This window comes from Pleurodeles waltl, chromosome 6 (assembly GCF_031143425.1).
Source record: "Pleurodeles waltl isolate 20211129_DDA chromosome 6, aPleWal1.hap1.20221129, whole genome shotgun sequence".
Lineage (NCBI taxonomy): Eukaryota > Metazoa > Chordata > Amphibia > Caudata > Salamandridae > Pleurodeles > Pleurodeles waltl.
Genome location: NC_090445.1, coordinates 12,872,479 through 12,891,687, shown reverse-complemented (window position 1 = coordinate 12,891,687; position 19,209 = coordinate 12,872,479). Strand labels below are relative to the sequence as shown.

At 46.6% G+C, this 19,209-nt stretch overlaps 1 protein-coding gene across 5 annotated transcripts in view; it reads right to left on the bottom strand.

The window, feature by feature from the left end:
• Positions 1-17,471: 17,471 nt before the first annotated feature.
• The window catches only part of PHYHD1 (phytanoyl-CoA dioxygenase domain containing 1), a 164,504-nt gene continuing 162,766 nt past the window's right edge, over positions 17,472-19,209 (bottom strand). For all 5 annotated transcript variants that reach the window (XM_069237025.1, XM_069237024.1, XM_069237027.1 and 2 more), the window contains exon 12: positions 17,472-18,850. In XM_069237025.1, the coding sequence (XP_069093126.1) occupies positions 18,805-18,850 (46 nt within the window). In that variant the 3' untranslated portion in view covers positions 17,472-18,804. The remainder of the gene's footprint in view (positions 18,851-19,209) is intronic.

Here is a 19,209-nt window from a genome sequence, read left to right as displayed (position 1 = left end):
CGTCAGGCCATTTCAAGTTTGTTGATGCACATATTTTCGCCATTCTCGATTTTAATGTGCCATTCATTTGCTCCACTAGACCTGATGCTTCAGGGCGGTAGCTACAATGCAGCTTTTGCTCAATGTTCAGTGCTGCACAAAGCAATTTTATTACTTCATTATTGAAGTGACTTCCCCTATCTGATTCTAAAGAGATCGGGAATCCGAAACGTGGTATTAACTCTCTCAAGAGTAGTTTTGCAACTGTGAGACTGTCATTTCTGCGTGTAGGGTATGCTTCAATCCAGTGACTAAAAATGCACACAACCACCAACACATACTTCAAGCCTCCATGCACAGGCATCTCAATGAAGTCCATTTGCATCCTGCTGAATGGACCCCCTGCTCTTCCAATGTGGCTCAAATTTACTATGGTTCCCTTCCCTGCGTTCATCTGTTGGCAAATGACGCAACGGTGGCAAACTGCTTCAGCAACTTGACGGAATTTGGGGTTAAACCAATCAGTTTTAAACAACCTAATCATGGCATCCCTCCCAAGATGAGCTTGTCCATGGTAAAATCTGGCTATCTGTGTCAAAAGGCTATTTGGAAGAACGAATTTCCCTTCACTTGAAACCCATAATTCATCTAGTCTCTTTACACATTGTGATTTGGTCCACGAGAGTTTCTCATCCTCACTGACATCATTCTGTAGTGATTTCAATTTGTCCATCGTATCTATCACCTTTAGAGCAAATATTTCGCTGGGTTCGAGCTCTGGTTCACTTATCAAATTCCATTCATCCCTAAGCAATATACAGTTCAATGCGCAAAACCTTGCGACTTGATCCGCATATCCATTTCCCAGAGAAACATAATCCTGTCCCTTCGAGTGTGCACTGCATTTTACCACTGCTACTTCTCCTGGTAGTTGGATGGCATGTAACAATTCTTTTATTCTTTCGCCATTTTTCACTGGCGACCCTGAAGAGGTCATGAAGCCTCTCTGTGACCACAATTGTCCGAAATCATGCACTATTCCAAACCCGTACTGGCTGTCAGTGTAAATGGTAACTTTCATTAATGCAGAGAGTTGGCAAGCTCTAGTAAGGGCTACCAATTCTGCTACCTGTGCAGAGTAAACTCCTTGAAGCCAAGATGCTTCCAAAACACCTGTTACTGTGCATACAGCGTATCCTGCTTTCAATACACCCAGTGCATCTCTTAAACATGAACCATCAACAAAAATAATTTGATCATTTTCTTCCAATCGGGTATCTTTGATATCAAGTCTTGGTTTGGTGCAAAATTCAGTCACCTGAAGACAGTAGTGCTCGATGTCTTCAGCGTTCTCAATTTCAGCATTTTCACTGGGAAACAAGGTTGCTGGATTCAACGTAGTGCACCTTTTCAGCTGCACATTAGGTGATCCCAGAATTATTGTTTCGTACCTTGTGAGTCTAGCACCAGTCATGTGCTGTGTTCGGGAACGTGTCAAAAGTATCTCAACTGAGTGAGTGACCATGACTGTTAAAGGGTGTCCCATCACTATTCCTTCACTCTGAGTGAGGCTGATACCAACTGCGGCTACGGCGCGCAAGCACCCTGGCAGTGCTGCTGCGACCGGATCCAAAGTAGCTGAAAAATATGCTACTGTTCTGTTTAGGCCACCATGGGCTTGGGTCAAGACAGACAAGGAACATGCATCACGTTCATGACAAAACAATGTGAAAGGCTTTGTGTAGTCAGGCATACCTAAAGCTGGAGCCCTGCACATGCATTCTTTCAATTCAATAAAAGCATCCATCTCTTCTCCTTTCAGTTCAATTTCATCCAATGCATCCTTCTGGGTCAGTTTCAGTAAAGGTTTTGCTAGGGTTGAGAAGTTGGGAATCCATTGGCGACAGTAGCTCACCATTCCCAAAAACTTCCTCACTTCCCTCCTCGTCTTTGGGGGACTCATTTGAAGTACACTTGTTATTCTTTCCTTCATAATTTTTCGTGACCCTTTCTCTATTTGGTGACCCAAATATTTCACTTTCTTCTGACAGAACTGTAATTTTGAAGGAGACACTTTGTGTCCGTTCCTTCCCAAATGGTTCAATAGAGCAATGGTGTCGGCTGTGCAGTCACTTTCTGTCTTGGATGCAATCAGTAAGTCGTCAATGTACTGTACTAGGGTTGACTCGAATGGCAATTCTAACGCTTCCAAGTCTTTCTTTAGAATCTGATTGAAAATTGACGGTGACTCCGAAAACCCTTGAGGAATTCGACACCAACTGTAGACTCTGTCTAAAAATTTGAAACAAAAGAGAAATTGGCTGTCCTCATGAAGAGGCACCGAAAAGAATGCTTGCGACAAGTCGATGACTGAGAACCACTCGGCATCGCAAGGGACTTGAAACATTATCACAGCTGGATTTGGTACTACAGGGCAGCATTTAATTATTATGTCATTTATTTTCCTCAAGTCCTGCACAATTCGGACCTTTCCACTTGGCTTTATTAGTCCCATGATTGGTGAATTACATGGACTGCTTAACACTTCTTTCAGTACTCCCTGTTTTACAAACTCGTCAATGAGTTGGGCGACTTTCATGAGGGTGTCTTGTGCCATATGGTACTGTGGGGTCTGGGGAAAGGTTACATTGGGTTTTACGGTCACTTTCACTGGTTCCACTCCTTTCACCAATCCCCCCTCTTTTCCTGTCATATCCCACACTTCTTTTCCGACTGTTTCCTGTAACTCAGCTGGAATATCTGCTTCAGTGATCATCGGAAAAAGGGTAATCAGAGGATACTCTTCATCAACAGTTTCCATCTCATCCCCTTCTACACTGTCCTCTTCTTCCCCATCGCTGCTCGTCTGTATTCTAATTCCATCGTTCGAACACATAATCGAACATCCCAATTTGCACAATAGGTCTCTCCCTAACAGTGATATCGGGCTTGAGTCACATACCACAAAATTATGTGACCCTTGATAATTACCAATTCTGACTTGTACTGGGTCTGTGATTGGGTTCGTCAGGTACCTGTTTGCTACTCCCACTACTTGAACTGTTCTCCCTGAAAGTGGCAGATTTGGTACTTCAATGCTCCTAACAGTGGAACGTGTAGCTCCTGTGTCAACCAAAAATGAAACGCGATGGCCCATAACTCTTCCCTCCACATACGGACCCTTTTGATCAACTTCCAAGGATGCTGCAAGCACACAATTTCCCTCCTCATCTGAACTTTCACTCTCCCATGCATCGTTTATTCCATTCTCGCTGTGTAGTGGGAATTGGTGTACTGTGTCATTTTGACTCATTCCCTGACCCGTGACCTGTTGAGGAAGCATTGCTTGCTGCTGATTCATTGGTGCTAAGGGTATTTCCATTTGCTGATTAGGTACCATAGGAAACTGCTGTTGCATTGGCTGCAATTGTGTCATTTGCACACGAGGCATTTGCACCTGTTGCGGTTGCATGGGTTGTAGACCCTGCATCTGGTTTATATTGTTTTGAAAATTTGGGTTCGGACCTCTCAGTTTCGGTCCTCTCATAGTCTGAAATGCATTGACATCATTGTTTTGCTGACCTACACCTTCCTGCACCATCATAGGGCACTCCCGTTTCCAATGCCCGACAATTCCGCACGTGTGACATGGCATCACCTTCTTCATTGTCTGTATACCATTTGGAATCATAACGGTATTCAAATCAGGACCATTATTCACAAAACCTCCTCGACCTCTGCCTCTCATCTGCGGCTGAAACATAGCATTTCCCTGCTGCTGCTGTTGCGGCATCTGTTGTTGAAACCCTTGTAAACCTTGTAAACCTGTCTGAGCTGCTCTGAGCTGCATCACCATCACCTTTTCCTTCAATCTTTTCTGTTTTGTCTCAATCTCATCACTGCAGTATTTTGCATAATTCAACACTTCATCGATCGACTTTGACTGCCAACAAATCAAATGCGATTTAATCATCTGGCTAATTTCGGGTCTCAGCCCTTCCACAAACCTGAACACAAAATGGAGCATGTCTTTTGGCTCAATCGTTTCCGTGCCACTGTAATTTTTAAACGCTTTCAACAACCTCTCATAATACGCATGTATAGATTCTTTAACCTCTTGAGCGGTCCTGTCAATCCTTTGCCAATCCACATTTTTCGACGCAACCTTGGTTTTCAAGTGCTCGATCACCTTGTGGTACAAACTCATTACCATAGGTGATGGCGCACCTGTGTCCCTATCTCTCTCTGGTTCACTCGTCGGCCAACCTACAGCCCTTTTACAATCTTCCCACAAATCTGCCAGAACCACAATTTCAAATAAGGTATTCAGGTCTTCCCAGAGACACTTCGCGAGTTTCACAAATCTATCCGTTTGTTGATACCACTCAATCGGCTTCTCTCTTAATTTGGGAAAGTCATCCGTAAAGGATTGAATATCGCACCTGTGCCATGGTACATGCACAAGCTTTCCCCCTGCTGTCTCTCTCATTGGTAACATGGTTATCAGATCGTCATTCTGTTGTTTTTTCTCACTTCGTTCTGAAGTATTTTCCTTCTTTTTATCCTTTTTCTTGACCCACCTGCTTTCCCACTTGTCTAAACATCTCCAAACCTGTGCACTCTGCAGTATCTCTTTAAGGTGTGTTTTCATCCCTGCGGATCTCATGTGTTCAAAATCTTTTGTCTCAAAGTGTAACCTGTAACTTCTGCTTAGATGTTTGGTCTTACCTATATCGATCCCGTTTCTGTCTGCAATTTCTTGTAATTTCTTATGTATGTTGCTCACTTCTCTTGTAATCCTAGGGCACATGTATCTTAGTTCTTCCTCTGTGTATGATTCTAATCTGTTCAAACCCATTGTTCCTTCTATCAGTTCATCTGCCTCCATCCCCAACCTTATTTTATTCAGGTATTCTTCTCCCTTCCCGCTTGATGTACTCTGTGGGGAGTTCAGGCTGTTGAACCATTGTGTCAACTGTTGCGCGTTCAGTCCCATCAATGTAGCAGTTACATCAACTGCCATCGACGGTTTCTGTAATGTTTCAGTCTGTGAGGTTAACGGTACTAATAGTGGTGGATGTGACCTTACCACGGTTGACGGAGCGCAAATTGGAATTGGACTAAATTCCGACAAGGACCCAGATCCATTTGGCAGTGCAGCTATCGGAGTCGTCTCTGGAGTGGTTTCTATGCATCTTCTCCCTGTCCCATTCTGTATCATTAACCCTTGGTCGCTGGTGCTTGAATTTGCCTGTATGTACAGTGGTACTGGTGGACCTACAGTGATAGGTAGAGATATTGCATCTGGATTCTGTCTGTTCCCCGAATTCTGTGGCATGTTAATCCCCACATTGTGGTTCATCATTGCTGGCATACCTAACTGGCTTTCTACCACTCGCACTTCTGGTGTCTGCTTTTGGGGCATCGAGAACTGTGTTGATTCAGCTTGAATCAATGTCGGTCTCTGATAGTTTTGTCCTCCCTGCGCCATTGAATCGGAAGTCATCCCCACATTATGCTCATCGCAATAGTGCCTTTGAACCTGTGGCTGATAGTTATCAGCAGGTTTCAATGTTGGCACGTCTGGGTACATTCTCTGAATCCGTGGTATTCGTGGTGAGAAAGGCATGTCAGAGCTGCTCGGTCTCTGAGATACTCTCAAATTTGGTGTTACATTACCCTGTATTGGTTCAGGAGGGGCAGTACTAATGCTTGAGCCTTTTTCGCTTTCCACGTATGGTGGTGGGCGATCATTCAGCAATTGTATAATGAACTCCTCATCATCTGACTCGTCTCCCCTTTTAGAGTTTCTATTGCTCTCTCCTTCTCTGGACTGACTCCTGTTTGTCTTACAGGTGGCTTTCCTTCCTTCCGTCTCCTCGGTAATCGCTGGAAACAATTTAATTCCCTGCAATACGTCTGATCTCCAAAACTTTTGTGTGTTGTCCCATCTAGCATCCGCTAGTGTCTTTTCTACTTTTCTTATTCTTGTCTCAAATTTCTTTTGTTGTTGGTTTCTAGCTATTAGCTCCCAAATTGCTAATGCCTCAAACTGTGCTGGCCTTGGAGGTACTTTCATGTCGTATAGCGCAAATCTCAGATTTTCTAAAACCCTTAGGTTAAACGACCCATGGATAGGGAACGCTACACTTCCATGTTTTTCTGTTAATTTGCACCATTGTTTTAACCAAAGACATGGCGCTACACCCTTTTCTTCAATGACGATGTAAGCTGGTGTACCCTCAGGCGGTGTTTCTTCTCCTACATTTGCTGTAATATAAACATCTCCCCTCATGGCACTCTTAAATGCTTTGAAAAATTTCATCTTTCCGTCTTTTGTTTTTCTAAAATATGTAATCAATAAGTGACTTTAATTCCCGGAATACTCTTCGCTTGCCTTTCCCCTTCCAATTGCGCTTCACGGACTGCGTCCAATCCGTGCGCGACCCTTCTCACCAACCGACCTATCCCAGCGCGGCTCCTAGTGACGTCACACTCACACACTGCGGCTGACAAAGTCCCGCGGCTTGTCCTCTTTTCATTCGGCTTCACTCATAAACTAATTTCTGCAATATAACGCGAGCACTTAACCAAAAGAATAAAACAGATCTGTCGGTTTACTACAGGAAAGGTAATACAATCGCTTCAGAAACCTTAGGGATTTTTCACTAGCCTCTGCAGTTATTCAGTCTTTCTCGGTTTCCCACTTTCGCAAGCAAAATCTGACCCGCAAACTTTACTCTCAACTGATCAATGAACTATTCTAGTGCACTTTAGAATTCGTCAAATCTCAAAGTCGAAGTTTTCTTTCACTCTGCAACATTCATACCAACTTGTTGACCACGCCCGATCAACCTATTAAACCTGACCAGATCACAACATCAAACAAGTGTCACATACACTTTTCAACATACTCCGGAGTCTCTTGACCTCGCAGGGCCCGTCTCAACATCAACAACCACGTGGACAATTTTTTTCTGCTCAAAGCGCTACACGCACATGAAGTTCGACGACTTCTCTACTCTCACACCTTTGGAGTAACACTCCTCTAATATCTTTTTAACTCCTTAAATCCTCACAAACTTCTCAATTATTCTGCGGCGATAAGCTGTGCAAGCGCGAAACCCTAACTTCACTCATACCGTCACTAGAAACGCTGAGACCGTTCTCATACCTGCATGTTCCTCATTCGCAAGCTCCGAGATCCCGGGAAAGTCATCGGGGACTTAGGGCATCATCATCTCCAACTTGTTTTATCAAAGAAAATTCTAACCTGACTCTGTCTATTGTTCGGATGGGGTCCCAAAGGGCTAAACCATCAATCTCTGCTACCATCTACTGATAACGCGTCCAGCCCTTATAAATTACCTGTACCTGGACACGTTGGAGGTCGGTGAATCTTTTAACCGAGTCGGGCTCTCCTCATCCTCAATAGTCGAGTCACTCAGATCAATAATCAATAACTGTTGTAATCGGTAATCAGTACTCAATTAATAGATCAATATAGCACATCAGAAATCAATAACAGTTGGTATTTCGGCGCACCATGACCTTTCAGTCATGAATAACCACACCAGTTTATTAAAAGTTAGTAAATTTATTTCCCTATATTAACAAAGCTAGCACGATATATATGTGTCTCAAAACCAATTGATATATGTATATGAACATTACTAGCTGTCCATAATGGCGGAAGAAACGCAATCTACGCAAAATCTGAATAATGATACACTCCATTATAGCAATGCAAATCACCAATGTGACTAACTGTATTTGACTAATTGCATACATTCGGTCAGCATAACAAGATTTCAATTCTTCATGATACATTGAATGAATACCTCGACTAACCTCTAATTAGCATTGGCATGTGGGTCTTCATGCAAAACGAATTTAGTCAACACAAATTTGGAAAACTTCTAGCTAGGATCCTATCAAAAATAGCAGTTGGTACCTAAAAGGAAAAACACAATGCATAATACATTTATCCTTTCATATTTACCAAATACAATCAGCATTCAAGAAAAGTCTTCGTCCTTCAGGTACCGGTTGATCAGCATGGGACAAATTTCAAAGGGGCAAAGTTAAGGGCAAGTTTCCCTGCAGCGGCAAGGAGAATGGGGCAAAGTTACTGCATGGGCAAGACGGGGCAAATCAAAGTTAAAGTCTCTAGGGTGAGAATTCTCAAAGTCTCTTTCTCTCAGATAGAGAAAAGGGCATCAGGGTGTCGTCCAAAATGGAGTCTGGCATCAGGCTTCAAACTGGCATCGAGGAAAAATGGCTGACTTCTCTTTGTCCGGTGGGTTTAAGTAAGAAACATTCCAAATTCTGTAGGGTCTTCCATTGGAGGGTTCATAGGTTGGCTTCAAATTGTCCAATCAAAAATTGTCTTTTACTAGCGCTCATTTATGCATACACTGTCCTTGGCGCCTTGGAACACAAATTGTATCATGGTTTGCCAATTATTTTACTATCTGTACCTTCATTGTCCGCACCTGCAGAGACTGACCTTGTATCAAAGGGGATGTAACCGGCCTAGCACGAAACCTTGGAGATAAGTGTACCAGCCAGTTTCTACTGGAAAAATACAACTTCAAGCAAGAATATATGTTTCATTAGTTCAAGTAAAAAAAATCACGCAGTTAGAATTTGAAACCAAGCAACTAGGCCAAAGCCTGTACTAAATTTAAGCTAAGCAAAACAGTTTTCAAACAAGAAATCATGGCATACATTTGCGATTATGACGGATTAGTACATTTTTAATACTTCATGATTAATAAAGCTCGTTTATAATGATGGCGAACTACCCCGAGGGCACAATTTCCCTCGTACATTATTTCTTTAATTAAAATCACACTTCATTATATATGTCGGTTACACGGTGTACATGAATATATGTCGAACCCTCTTTTTCTGCGTCATCAGGTGCCATAGCCAGCTTCCAAGCCACGGTGATGCACTGTTTAGCTAAGATCAGTTCTGCAATCTCATCAGACCCTTAGGTTTATGACATGCCCTATGTCAATCAAGCACTGATCGGGTCTGGGGAAACAGCTCATCACCTCCGACACTGTTTGTGTCACCTGTTCCAAGAAGTGGGGGTATCATCACACACTACCACACCATGTGAAGGAAGTCGGCGGCACTTGACCTGCACCTCGGGCGAGTGCTAGGTGCATTAGAGAACATCTTGTAATATTTTGTCGGGTGAGGTATGCATGGTGAAGGTTTTGGAGATGAATGAGGTGAAACCATGCATTGTGCAATACCTGTTTGACTGACTGAAGCCACCAGTCCCACAGTTTGTCTGCGATATCAGTCGCAAGTGCAAATTTCCACCAGTCCTGTAGCTTCGCACGTTCCCCAGTGTCTACCCCGCAACGTGGGGTCTGGGTGCGTGATAGTCCTGGTGGCGTCCCCCACGTCAGGGCTCTCCTCCAGAGGTGCCCTCAGGGGAGGCTGCTCCTGGTCGGACCCCCAGTTCTTCTGCATCACACACCGTGAGGCTGAGTATAGTTTGGACTGTTCCGTCCCAGCTGGTCACCACATCCGCCCAGATCACAATTCCAGCTGCCTCCCAGTCTGGGACACGATGTATAGCCCTCAAGCCTGCATAGTCCACGATAGCCCACACGAGGACACTGGGCGCACAGGGCATGTGTCGCCGACCATCACACACATACCACCTCCAGATACACAAAGCTGGTTGTAACAACACACTATCTGTATCCTGGGGGGGCAGTGTCTAAGAGCCTGTGTAACAATGGTCACCCACTGGTTCATTCAGGATGCCCGCATAGTTGAGTGATGCCGCACCGGAAAGCCACCACATTATTCATAATCAGGGGCACCAAGGCCCCTTCGTCTAAAGGGGTAAATAACTTACTGGGGGCTACACGTCGCCTACCATCACCCCAAATCAGGTTAGTCAGAACCCCCCAGAGATCTATGAAGGCCTTCCTGATAACCAACGCAAGGGCCGGAAAGAAATATGAGCCGTGGTAGCCCCAACATTTTTGCTATGGTGGCCCTGCCCATGGGAGACAAGGAGTCTGGACCACATGGGGAGGGAGCGGTGGGCAGCAGTTACTGCCTTCCTTGCGTTCTCTTCCAGTAGGTTCTGCGCCTTGTAGTATACCAGCACTCCCAAATATTTAATGGAGGAAGCCGCAAGGCCAGTTCTGTACTTGCAGTATATCTGGGCGGAACTCAGGAATGGGGGTCAGTGGGAATAAGCAGGACTTACCCCAATGAGCACGAAAGTGTTCAGATGTTCTTAGACGGAGCAGGGGTGCATCCCCTGGAGGGGGAGGTGGGGGAATGTGTTGCGAGGTCTAGGACCTGTTGTAATCCCAGCACCAGAGTGTGCTTGTGGCTGCATCTGCCAGCAGGGCGGGTGTCAGAGTAGTGTGAAAGGCTGCCTTCCCACATATACTGTCCCAAGTGTTAAGGGTATCGCATCAAGTTCCCCTCCACTACTGCAAAGCAACCCTCAGGGTCCATCTTAGTGTGGGACACCCCTGGAGCCGCCCACACTACTACACTTCTTGCATTACTCGAGTATGTAGTACCATATACCCCAACAAGCCATCATCTACTCCATCTAGTGAGTTCCAGTCATGTAAGGTGCGTCTCTTGGAGACATGCATAATGGGCCCTGCTCCTCCAGAAGTAAGCATAAATCTTGTATCGTTTAACGTATGAGCCCATACCTCTCACGTTCCCTGTAATGATCCTATATTCCTGTACTACCACGGGAAAGGTAATGTATAATCGTATGGTGGTCCCAATTGTAGAAGCCAGAAAAAAGACGCCAACACCCAAAGCCACATACAAGCGTTCCTGAACCCCAATATTACTTCAAACTCCCTTCCCCAGGCTGCCGCGCAACAGTGCAGCAACAGGTTATGAACCTCAAACTGTGAAAGAGTCCTGCAGATCGTAGGCGCTAATACCTAACAACCATAGCTCTTCTCGACAAAAATTTTCAGTAGTGCCACAACCCATACAAGTTACCCCCACCCCACGGCCACTGTACATCAGTCATCCCTGCTGGATCTGAGACAATCATGACAGTGGTCTACATCTTGTTTAAGACAAGGATATGGTAACCACAGAGCCTTCAGATCAGCAGTCATCAGGGCGACCTCAGGTCGCTCGCAGTGTCTCTGGGAGCTCATACGGCAAGGAGCTACTCGTACTGTGTCTCTGAAGCGCACAAACCGCCAGAGCCGGGGACCTCAACCGAAGTGCAGCTACCACATGTGCTCTTTCCTTTGCTGCCTGGTACCAGGAGGCGCGGGAGTGGTACTTACGGGCTGGCGGGCTCCTATTCTGTGCCAGAGTCCAACCCTCCTCAGTGTCCTGGTGATCCGATGGAGGATGTTCCCCTTTGGACTCCAACCAGTACCCGGCCTCATGGGCGGATTAGAAAACAAGCCCTTTATCACCATCCATGACGAAGTTTATCTGGAAACATCAACGCCAATTTGATCCTGAGCTGGCAGAGTTTAAGCTTCATGTGTAGTAGGATGCCCTACCTTTCTGCACATCAGTCGCACAGTCCAGAAATATTGTAACTGTCTGGTTGCCTACTTGCCGTGAAACATTGGTGTGAGCAATCTGTATGATGTTATCCTTGTCCTGGTAAATGAAAACTTGCCACCGCTGGGCGCAGGGGTGCTCTGGGAGGTGGTACTGAATGGAAGATGGAGGTTTTGCTCCCTAGGACGGTTTGCGTTAGCCATTGTTCCAGGTACGGATCCATGCTCACCCCCTCATTCTTCTTGTGCAGGCCCACTACCCAAAAGTTATTCCGGCACAATCTTCGCTCTGCGTCCTCAGCTTTGCGTTTCAGGAGGTCCAACTCTCATTGCAGGGCCCCCATTTTGGTGTGTGTTTCTGATACAACAGGCTGCATCTCTGTTATGGTCACATTATGCGTGGACTCTCTCCCTTTCAGTTTGTTATGCTCCTCATGCATGTGACCCATGTCAATAATCAAAGTGTCCAATTTTGGTATCTGAGTCGCCTGCAAGCCGTGCACAGCAGCAAGAAGGTCTGCAAACTTAGCGTAACGTGCTCAGTATTGAGGAGCATGCCTGCCTCAGGCAGGGAGAGAGTCCTTTGGGTGTCTCCTGCTTTGGTTGCTTCAGGGTGCACGATCATCACACTAAGGGTGCCAGAATCATTCTGCTGGAGAGTGCGCAGTGTCCTCCCTCTCCTCACAGCACTGCTATACAAAGTCAGGTCCCTTGTGTCCAATCCAACAAGGGCACTCAAATGTTACATCATCACACTCCCTGTGTGTGCTTCCCCAGGAACCGTGCGCCCCCACCATAGGAAGCAGCAATTTCTCCCCCAGTGATCCTGATTCTGGATCGAGCCCAGTGCAGTTGCACCCCCCCCCACTCCCAAAAGTACAGATCCAGAAAAAACATGCACAAAAGGAGCGCGGGAGGGGTGGAAAGAGCAAGATTCACCGCTCTGGCTCTCTGCGTCAATTCTACAGCATGGGACACTTTCCCACCCCCTGATCAAATGGGAGAAGTTGTCATTCATCCACAAGAGCCTCTGATTCACCAGTGAGGGGCACTTCCTGTTTTATTGGCTTCTCCAGGACTCGGGCCAGTCGATGGGAGCCCCTAGCAGCAGTCACAAGCCAGCACTGGGGCAGCAGGAACTCAGGGCCCCTGGGGGTCCATGACCCACCCCACAAAAAGATGGCCTGCAAGACCTAGGTGGCTATGGCCGCAAATGGAGGAGGGAAACGGGGTCACTTCACTTCATCTGGCCACAACCCCTCTCTGTGAGCATCAAGGCCCCAAGCGTCACAAGTCTATTCGGGGTCCTAGGTCCTGCCGCATACTCCAATAAAGTCCCTCCCCCCCCATGTGGGCGAGGGGTTCAGAGAGGAAGCAAGCCACAGGAACGACAGGGATCATCGTAAGTGAGCTTGCGTTGGCAAACTCTGCTTCCACGATGTGACCCCGAGCAAGTCATCGTTCCAGGAGGTGTCCTTGGCAGGGTTGTGGGGTTCAGATACCGGATGGGCGAGGATAGATGCAACGCAGGTTGGAGCTTGCGATTATGCATCTGCTTCCGCCGCCAGCTTGGCCACGCCCCTCATGCAAAGGCATTGTTAAGCTAGCAAGCGCTACATGCAGCCAGGCTTGCGTTGTCTATGAAATAAGAAAGCACTTCTATGAAAAACAGCTATTGGTTAAGGCACCTACTCAAGGACATTACAGTAACATTGGAGAAACTGTTCCTGACTTTGATTAGCTCATTCGGTTTGCACACTGGATTGCCAATGATAACCAGAAGAAAGAACTTAATCAATAGAACCTTGCAGAAAAAGCTTCCAAAAATTAGAAAGAAATTTAATTTGTTTCTCCTACAAATTGTTGTATGTGGTAGACAAAGAATGTCAGAAAACATTAGATCATTTAATCTGAAGTAAGAAAACGAGATCATTCAATCACAAGCAAGTAGTCTAGGTAAAGAAGAAAAATAAGGCATATTTCAGAAAAAAACTCAACGGTGATACATCAAAATCAAGGTGGAAAGTCTACAATGGAATCAGTAGAGATAGTTGCCATTGTTCTGGGTCACTGCTAGAGGCTGGTAACATTTGAAGTGTTCAGAATGTAATTAAATATTTTGAGCACAAGTGGAATAAGAGAGGCACACACCCTTAAACCTGAGAATGCACCATAGAAAGCTCCACAGTGCACCGAAAAGGTCAAATAACAGGATATAATGCAGTCTCGTCTGCTCTATGACCTTAGACAGCAGAAAAATAGCATATGCGCATTACACTTCCTTGTACATCTCTAATAGAAATCCACACAGCGTGTTAACCAAATGTACATCATTACATGGCCTGAATAGAGTTTTAAGATGAAGATGATCTTACTCCGTAGGATGCAGGGTTTTCCTGGTCCTTGTTCAAGGGGGTCATGATTGATGGGGGAGAACCTCTGCTCCTGCAGATCTTCCTCACGACTATTGTCGTCGGAGTTTTTGTGAATTTTTCCCAGAGCAAACAGCGCATCCGTTTTAGATCTCAGATGCATTTGAAAAAGGAAACACTGCAGATGATATGTGTGAGTGACCAAGGGATCTTTTCTGCCACAACCTTGAGATGCTGAGATTCAAATGTTTTATGCAATCTGTTCCTTCACCACAACCAGATCTCCTTTTTTGGGATTGATCAGATCTCCTTTCTAAACGTCCAAAGCCCCGTCTCTTCTGCTTCTCACATTCTCATTAGTTCATCGGTGCCTCACTTATGTTACTTTCGATGAGGGATAAACTCTTTCACAAGTGGTGAGGCTCGTGCAAAGATACAAATGTTGCTGATATCTTTGAGAGCTCTTAGTTAACAATAGTTTAGCAATAAATCATTCAGAATCGAAATATGTGTTGTTCAGTGGGTCACTTAACTATGCAACAAGGTGGTTAGGTGACAAGTAACGTGGCCTGGGCCATTACTGCAGTTACCAAGGGCTGATAATGGACGATCATCTTGGATGGACTTTGATGATTTTTGGATAAAAATCTAAGTACACTAGAGTCGTATTTAGATATTGATGGATGAGATGCCCTGTCACAACGGTGATGGATATGCCATCTGCAGAAATCTAAATCCCATTATTTCCTATTGGATTTAGATTTCAACAGACGGGATATCCGTCACCGTTGTGATGGAGTAACCCGGCCGCCAAAATCTAAGTAAGGCCCTAAATCTGTAACGGGAGCTCTAATGGACTGTTTAGTGGATTATGTATTCATCCCAGATACCGGCACATACAGCAAGGTTAACCTAACGTGGTGCAGAAGAACCACCATTAGAAGCTCAGAGATGGATGTCTGGTCTTCATCAGTATTTATTCTCGGTTAACAAAGTTCCCTCTAGAAAGCATGGAAAGGGAAGGCTGTCGGAGAGGACGGAGGAGCAGAGTAAGACGCAGTATTTACCCATCCTTTGCGCATAGAAATCCTGCTCAGCATTCTCTTGCTGTGGGAGGTTTAAGGCAATTTTTCATCCGATCCCGCAAGGAGCAACGATCAAATCTTTTATGACCTTTCTGCAGCTTGGTTTGGATTTCCTGTGGGAATGCACAAATATCAATAATATGGGACCAAGATTGAATCAGTGCTACATATTTTGTTTATCAATGGGTTGAACCTTCAGAGAGCCTGTAGGTTAGATGCATAAATGAACCATATGACAATAGTGTTCTCTGAATACATTTTGCGTTTTCATGATGAATTCAGATAGTGCTAATTACACAACAAAATTAACTTTTTTAGTGTAGAGTGATTTATGAAATTGTAAGTACATGGTATGTATATAGCCTGTACCCATTTATGATGCCCACAAGGGCAGCCAGAGTGGAGTTTAGGAGACCACAGAGCAGGGAGTTCCTGCTATCCCGATACAAGAGAGCAAGGGTTTGACAACAGTTCCGAATTGGGTTTTTGTGAAGACCAGTCTCACTTCCTTTAGTAGCGAGAGCTGTTGTTAGGTCATCTTGCTTTTCTTGCAGATGGGTTCCATGATAGGGAGGTTGGGGTCCAGGGAGAATCCGAGTGACGTGACATTTGGCAAACGTTGGGTTCTAAATCCATCTACTTTCATGTCAGTTTTGGACTAGCCCGTGCTTGTGGTTCTTGGCGAATACCAGGAATTCGGTCTTGCTAGGGTTTAGCTTCAAGTAGGTACTGATCATCAAGTCTGCACGAAGTCCAAGCAGTATTTGAGGCGCTGGATATCTGAACCTGAGATATCTTGCAAGTACAGATGTGTGCCCTATGTGTTGGTGAATTCTAATGCTGTTATCGGTGAGTAGAATCCCAAGGGGCTGCAGATAAATGTTGAGGATGACTGGAGAACAAGATGAAACCTTAGGGAACTCCATAGGTGAGAGAAATCTTCTAGGCTCAGGGGGTTCCTGTGTGAAGGATCTGATGTTAGTTGGATAATTAGGAGGTACACCAGTGAAGACAACTGCCAGTGAATCCCATTTGACATCTCAGGGCATGGGTGAGGGTGCTATTGCCAACGAGGTCAAAGGCGACTGAGAGGTCCAGCATTATCAGGTGGCAGGGCTCACCTTTATCTGTGCCCTGGAGAGCAGTCTGCGATAGGAATGTGGCTGTCCCATGCTGCAGCGTGATCTGAAGCCGGAAGGGCAGTACTGCTCGAGATGGTTGGTGTTTTTGTGATATTTCTATTTGTGTGAACACTACATGTTTCACTGCACTTTTCATTGAAGGGTAGGTGAGTAGTGGGTGGAGGCCACCAGAGTCGTGTAGGTTTCTTCAGGAACGGGAGGATCTGGCCTGTCCGGAGAGCTCCTGGAAAATGCTTTGAGTGAAGGAGGCATTTAAGATGGTGAGTAGCAGCTTCTAAAGAAAAGGCTTTGATGAAAGAGCAGGGTAAGACACCATCTTTGAAGGTAGTTTTAAGGAAGTTAAGAGTGTGGTGAGGCCGCCAAGAGACAGAGGTTTGAATGGAGGGGAAGCGGGCTTGGTGATGATGTGTTGTCCGACCTGTTTCTTTTTCACTGAAGAAGAGACTGGTGGCATTACATTTCTCTGTCATGTGTAGGATAGAAAGTTCAGGTGTGGGTTGAAGCAGTACTTGAATATTTTCAAGCCTGCACAAATTACGCTCACTCTTCTATCAGTGACAGTTGCAACTGTGGCTTAGTCACTGCACTCACCGGTGCCTTCATGATGTACGTGTCCGGTCATTTCAGACAGGTGACCCCAGAATCCATGTTGGCCCCACTCTTCCTGGTCATACCGCCCACAGTCACTCATCTGCACTGACTGGTGGTATCCTCGTTGTTCAACCAGCTGCAGTGGGGAATACGCAGTGCTTAATTTGGGCCGGTGGTTTCCGGTGCTCTGCACTGGTACTTGTCAGCACCGGCAATTACGCCAGCTGGCACATGTTGCCACTGTTTGATTTAGGGACAAGCCCAACAGCAGCCGTTTATTGATTCAATGTACATTAAAACCACTCTTATAGCTTTGGGGGCCTGGAATAGTCAGAATCGTGACACTTGTCGGAGTGTGGTGTTTAGTAGTTGTGTTGTTAGGGTAATTGGCAGCGCTGACAGCTGCAATGGGCGTTGCAAGTGGAAATGGCCTCCTGACGAGGGCGCTGGCACTTAATATGGGAGTACCCCATGAACAGATCCTCGTGGGGAGGGCTGTCTGACGCAGGGGGGTCCCAGAGGAAGGCAGGGTCTGCACCTCAGCAAGTGTGACCACAAACCCGATGGAGCTGACTAGGACGGCAACATCCACACCTCGAGCCGCTTCTCACAAGATGAACCCCACCGTACCACTGAGCCTCGCGGATACCAACTCATACTCGCCCTCATACTTATCTGCCGGTCCGTTCATACATGTGGCCGCCTGTAACACCGTGCTGTGATACTAGCTTTGCGTAAAATAAAGGCGCGTACAGATGATGGGCTGGATTCCTTTATTGTGGTTTCACCATAGCAGAGGGACCCTAACTTCACTAGCAATAGCAGCCCTCAGCAGTGGCGTCAGGGGCCGGAGGTTTAGATGAGGTCGCCTGGGTGAAGACTAAATGTTATCAATAGTGCCCAAGGGGCCAGCAGCGGGGACGGCTACCTGAGGGGCCAGTAATGAATGGCACTAGCCCAAGGGGCCAGCAGTGAAGATGACTGTCTGAAGGGCTGATAAGAAATACCAGTAGCCCAGGGTGTTGGCTGTGAGGGACCACTAGCCCAAGGGGCTAATAATGATTATTAACAGCCCATGCTGTCGGCCGTGGGGGGCCACTATCCCAAGGGGCCAGTAGTTATTATCAGTAGCCCAAGGAGGTTGCAGTGGATGCTCATCAGTAGCCCACAGGGCCGGCAGTGGAGATCATTTCCCAAGAGGCAAGTAACGAATATCTGAAGTCAACCAGGTCAGCAGATTGGGCCACTAACCCAAAACACTGGTAATGAATGCGTTTAGCTGAAGTCAGCAGTGGGAACCCCTAGACTGGGGCAGATGAAGAGCTGACTTGCCACCAGCGTGGGGGGGGCTGTGCTGCTTCGCTTGCCCTCAGCAGCATCCCTAGCCCTGGGCTACCGGTGGAAGCTGTGAGCCTTGTGAGGAGGCTTTGCGAAGCTCCAGGTTGTGGACTGTGCTGAAGGCTTCCAGGCTGCAAAAGGCCCTTGGGGGGCAGTGGAGTCTCTTGGGGTGTTGGGCAGTGGAGTATTTGAGGTTGTCAGGGGCAGTGGAGTTTCTGGGGGTGTTGGGGCAGTGGAGTATCGGAGGGTGTCAGGGGCAGTGGAGTATCTGGGGGAGTTAGCGGGTTCAAGGTCACAATGGTCATCTGGGCGTTAGAAGGTCTCTGGGTGGGGTGGACGCCTTTGTGGGCGCACGGGAATTCTACGGCACCCTGATGGCTCGTAAGGAATATTAGGCCTCTGAGGCTGCGGATGGGCTAGGGTGGCATCTGAGACTCTGGAGGCACATGGGGCAGTTAGAGGGCAGAGCAGAGAGTCTTTACTAGTGAGGTCCTGGTGAGGTGTAGGGACCTCAGACAGGCTTGCGGGAGGAAATAGGTACATTAGGGATCGCTTGATGGTCTCCGGTTTGCAAAGGACTCTGGGGAGCAGTGGTACCAGAGTGTTCCAGGCGTAATTGTCTGAGGTCTTTAAAAAGGGGTAGCACTGGTGGGCTCCAGTGTCCCGGACAGGGGGTTGTAAGTCCATCCAGGGCTCTTGTCAGCCACAATTGAAGTATGGGTGCACTTCAGTCATCCAGTCCATGGCGCGATCATCACACGTACAGGGCGGGGAATGGCAGCTCAGGGGTGGGCTGTAGCCTGGGAAAAAAGAGAAAACAGAGTTAGCAGAACAAGAAGAGGCCACTCTTCCCCACCAACCCTCAGTGGCAAACACAGCAGCGAAAACTTATCTCTTAGGAAGAGGCACAAATCAGGGTTTTCTGTAAACACCGCCCTGCCTGGCCAGGAAAATCTGGTTAAATGTGATGTGGGAGGACTTCAATATATGGGTTTGCCCCATTGACACTCCATTGCAAATTGTAGCTAACATTGCCCCTGAGCCCCCCTGTGGCCTCCCAAGGGCCCAGAGCGGGGGCTGCTTCCCAGGTACAGCATCAAGTATTCTCAGCCTCTCCTGGATGAGGAAGCCCCAGAGCCCACAGGGCAGGGTTAGGAAC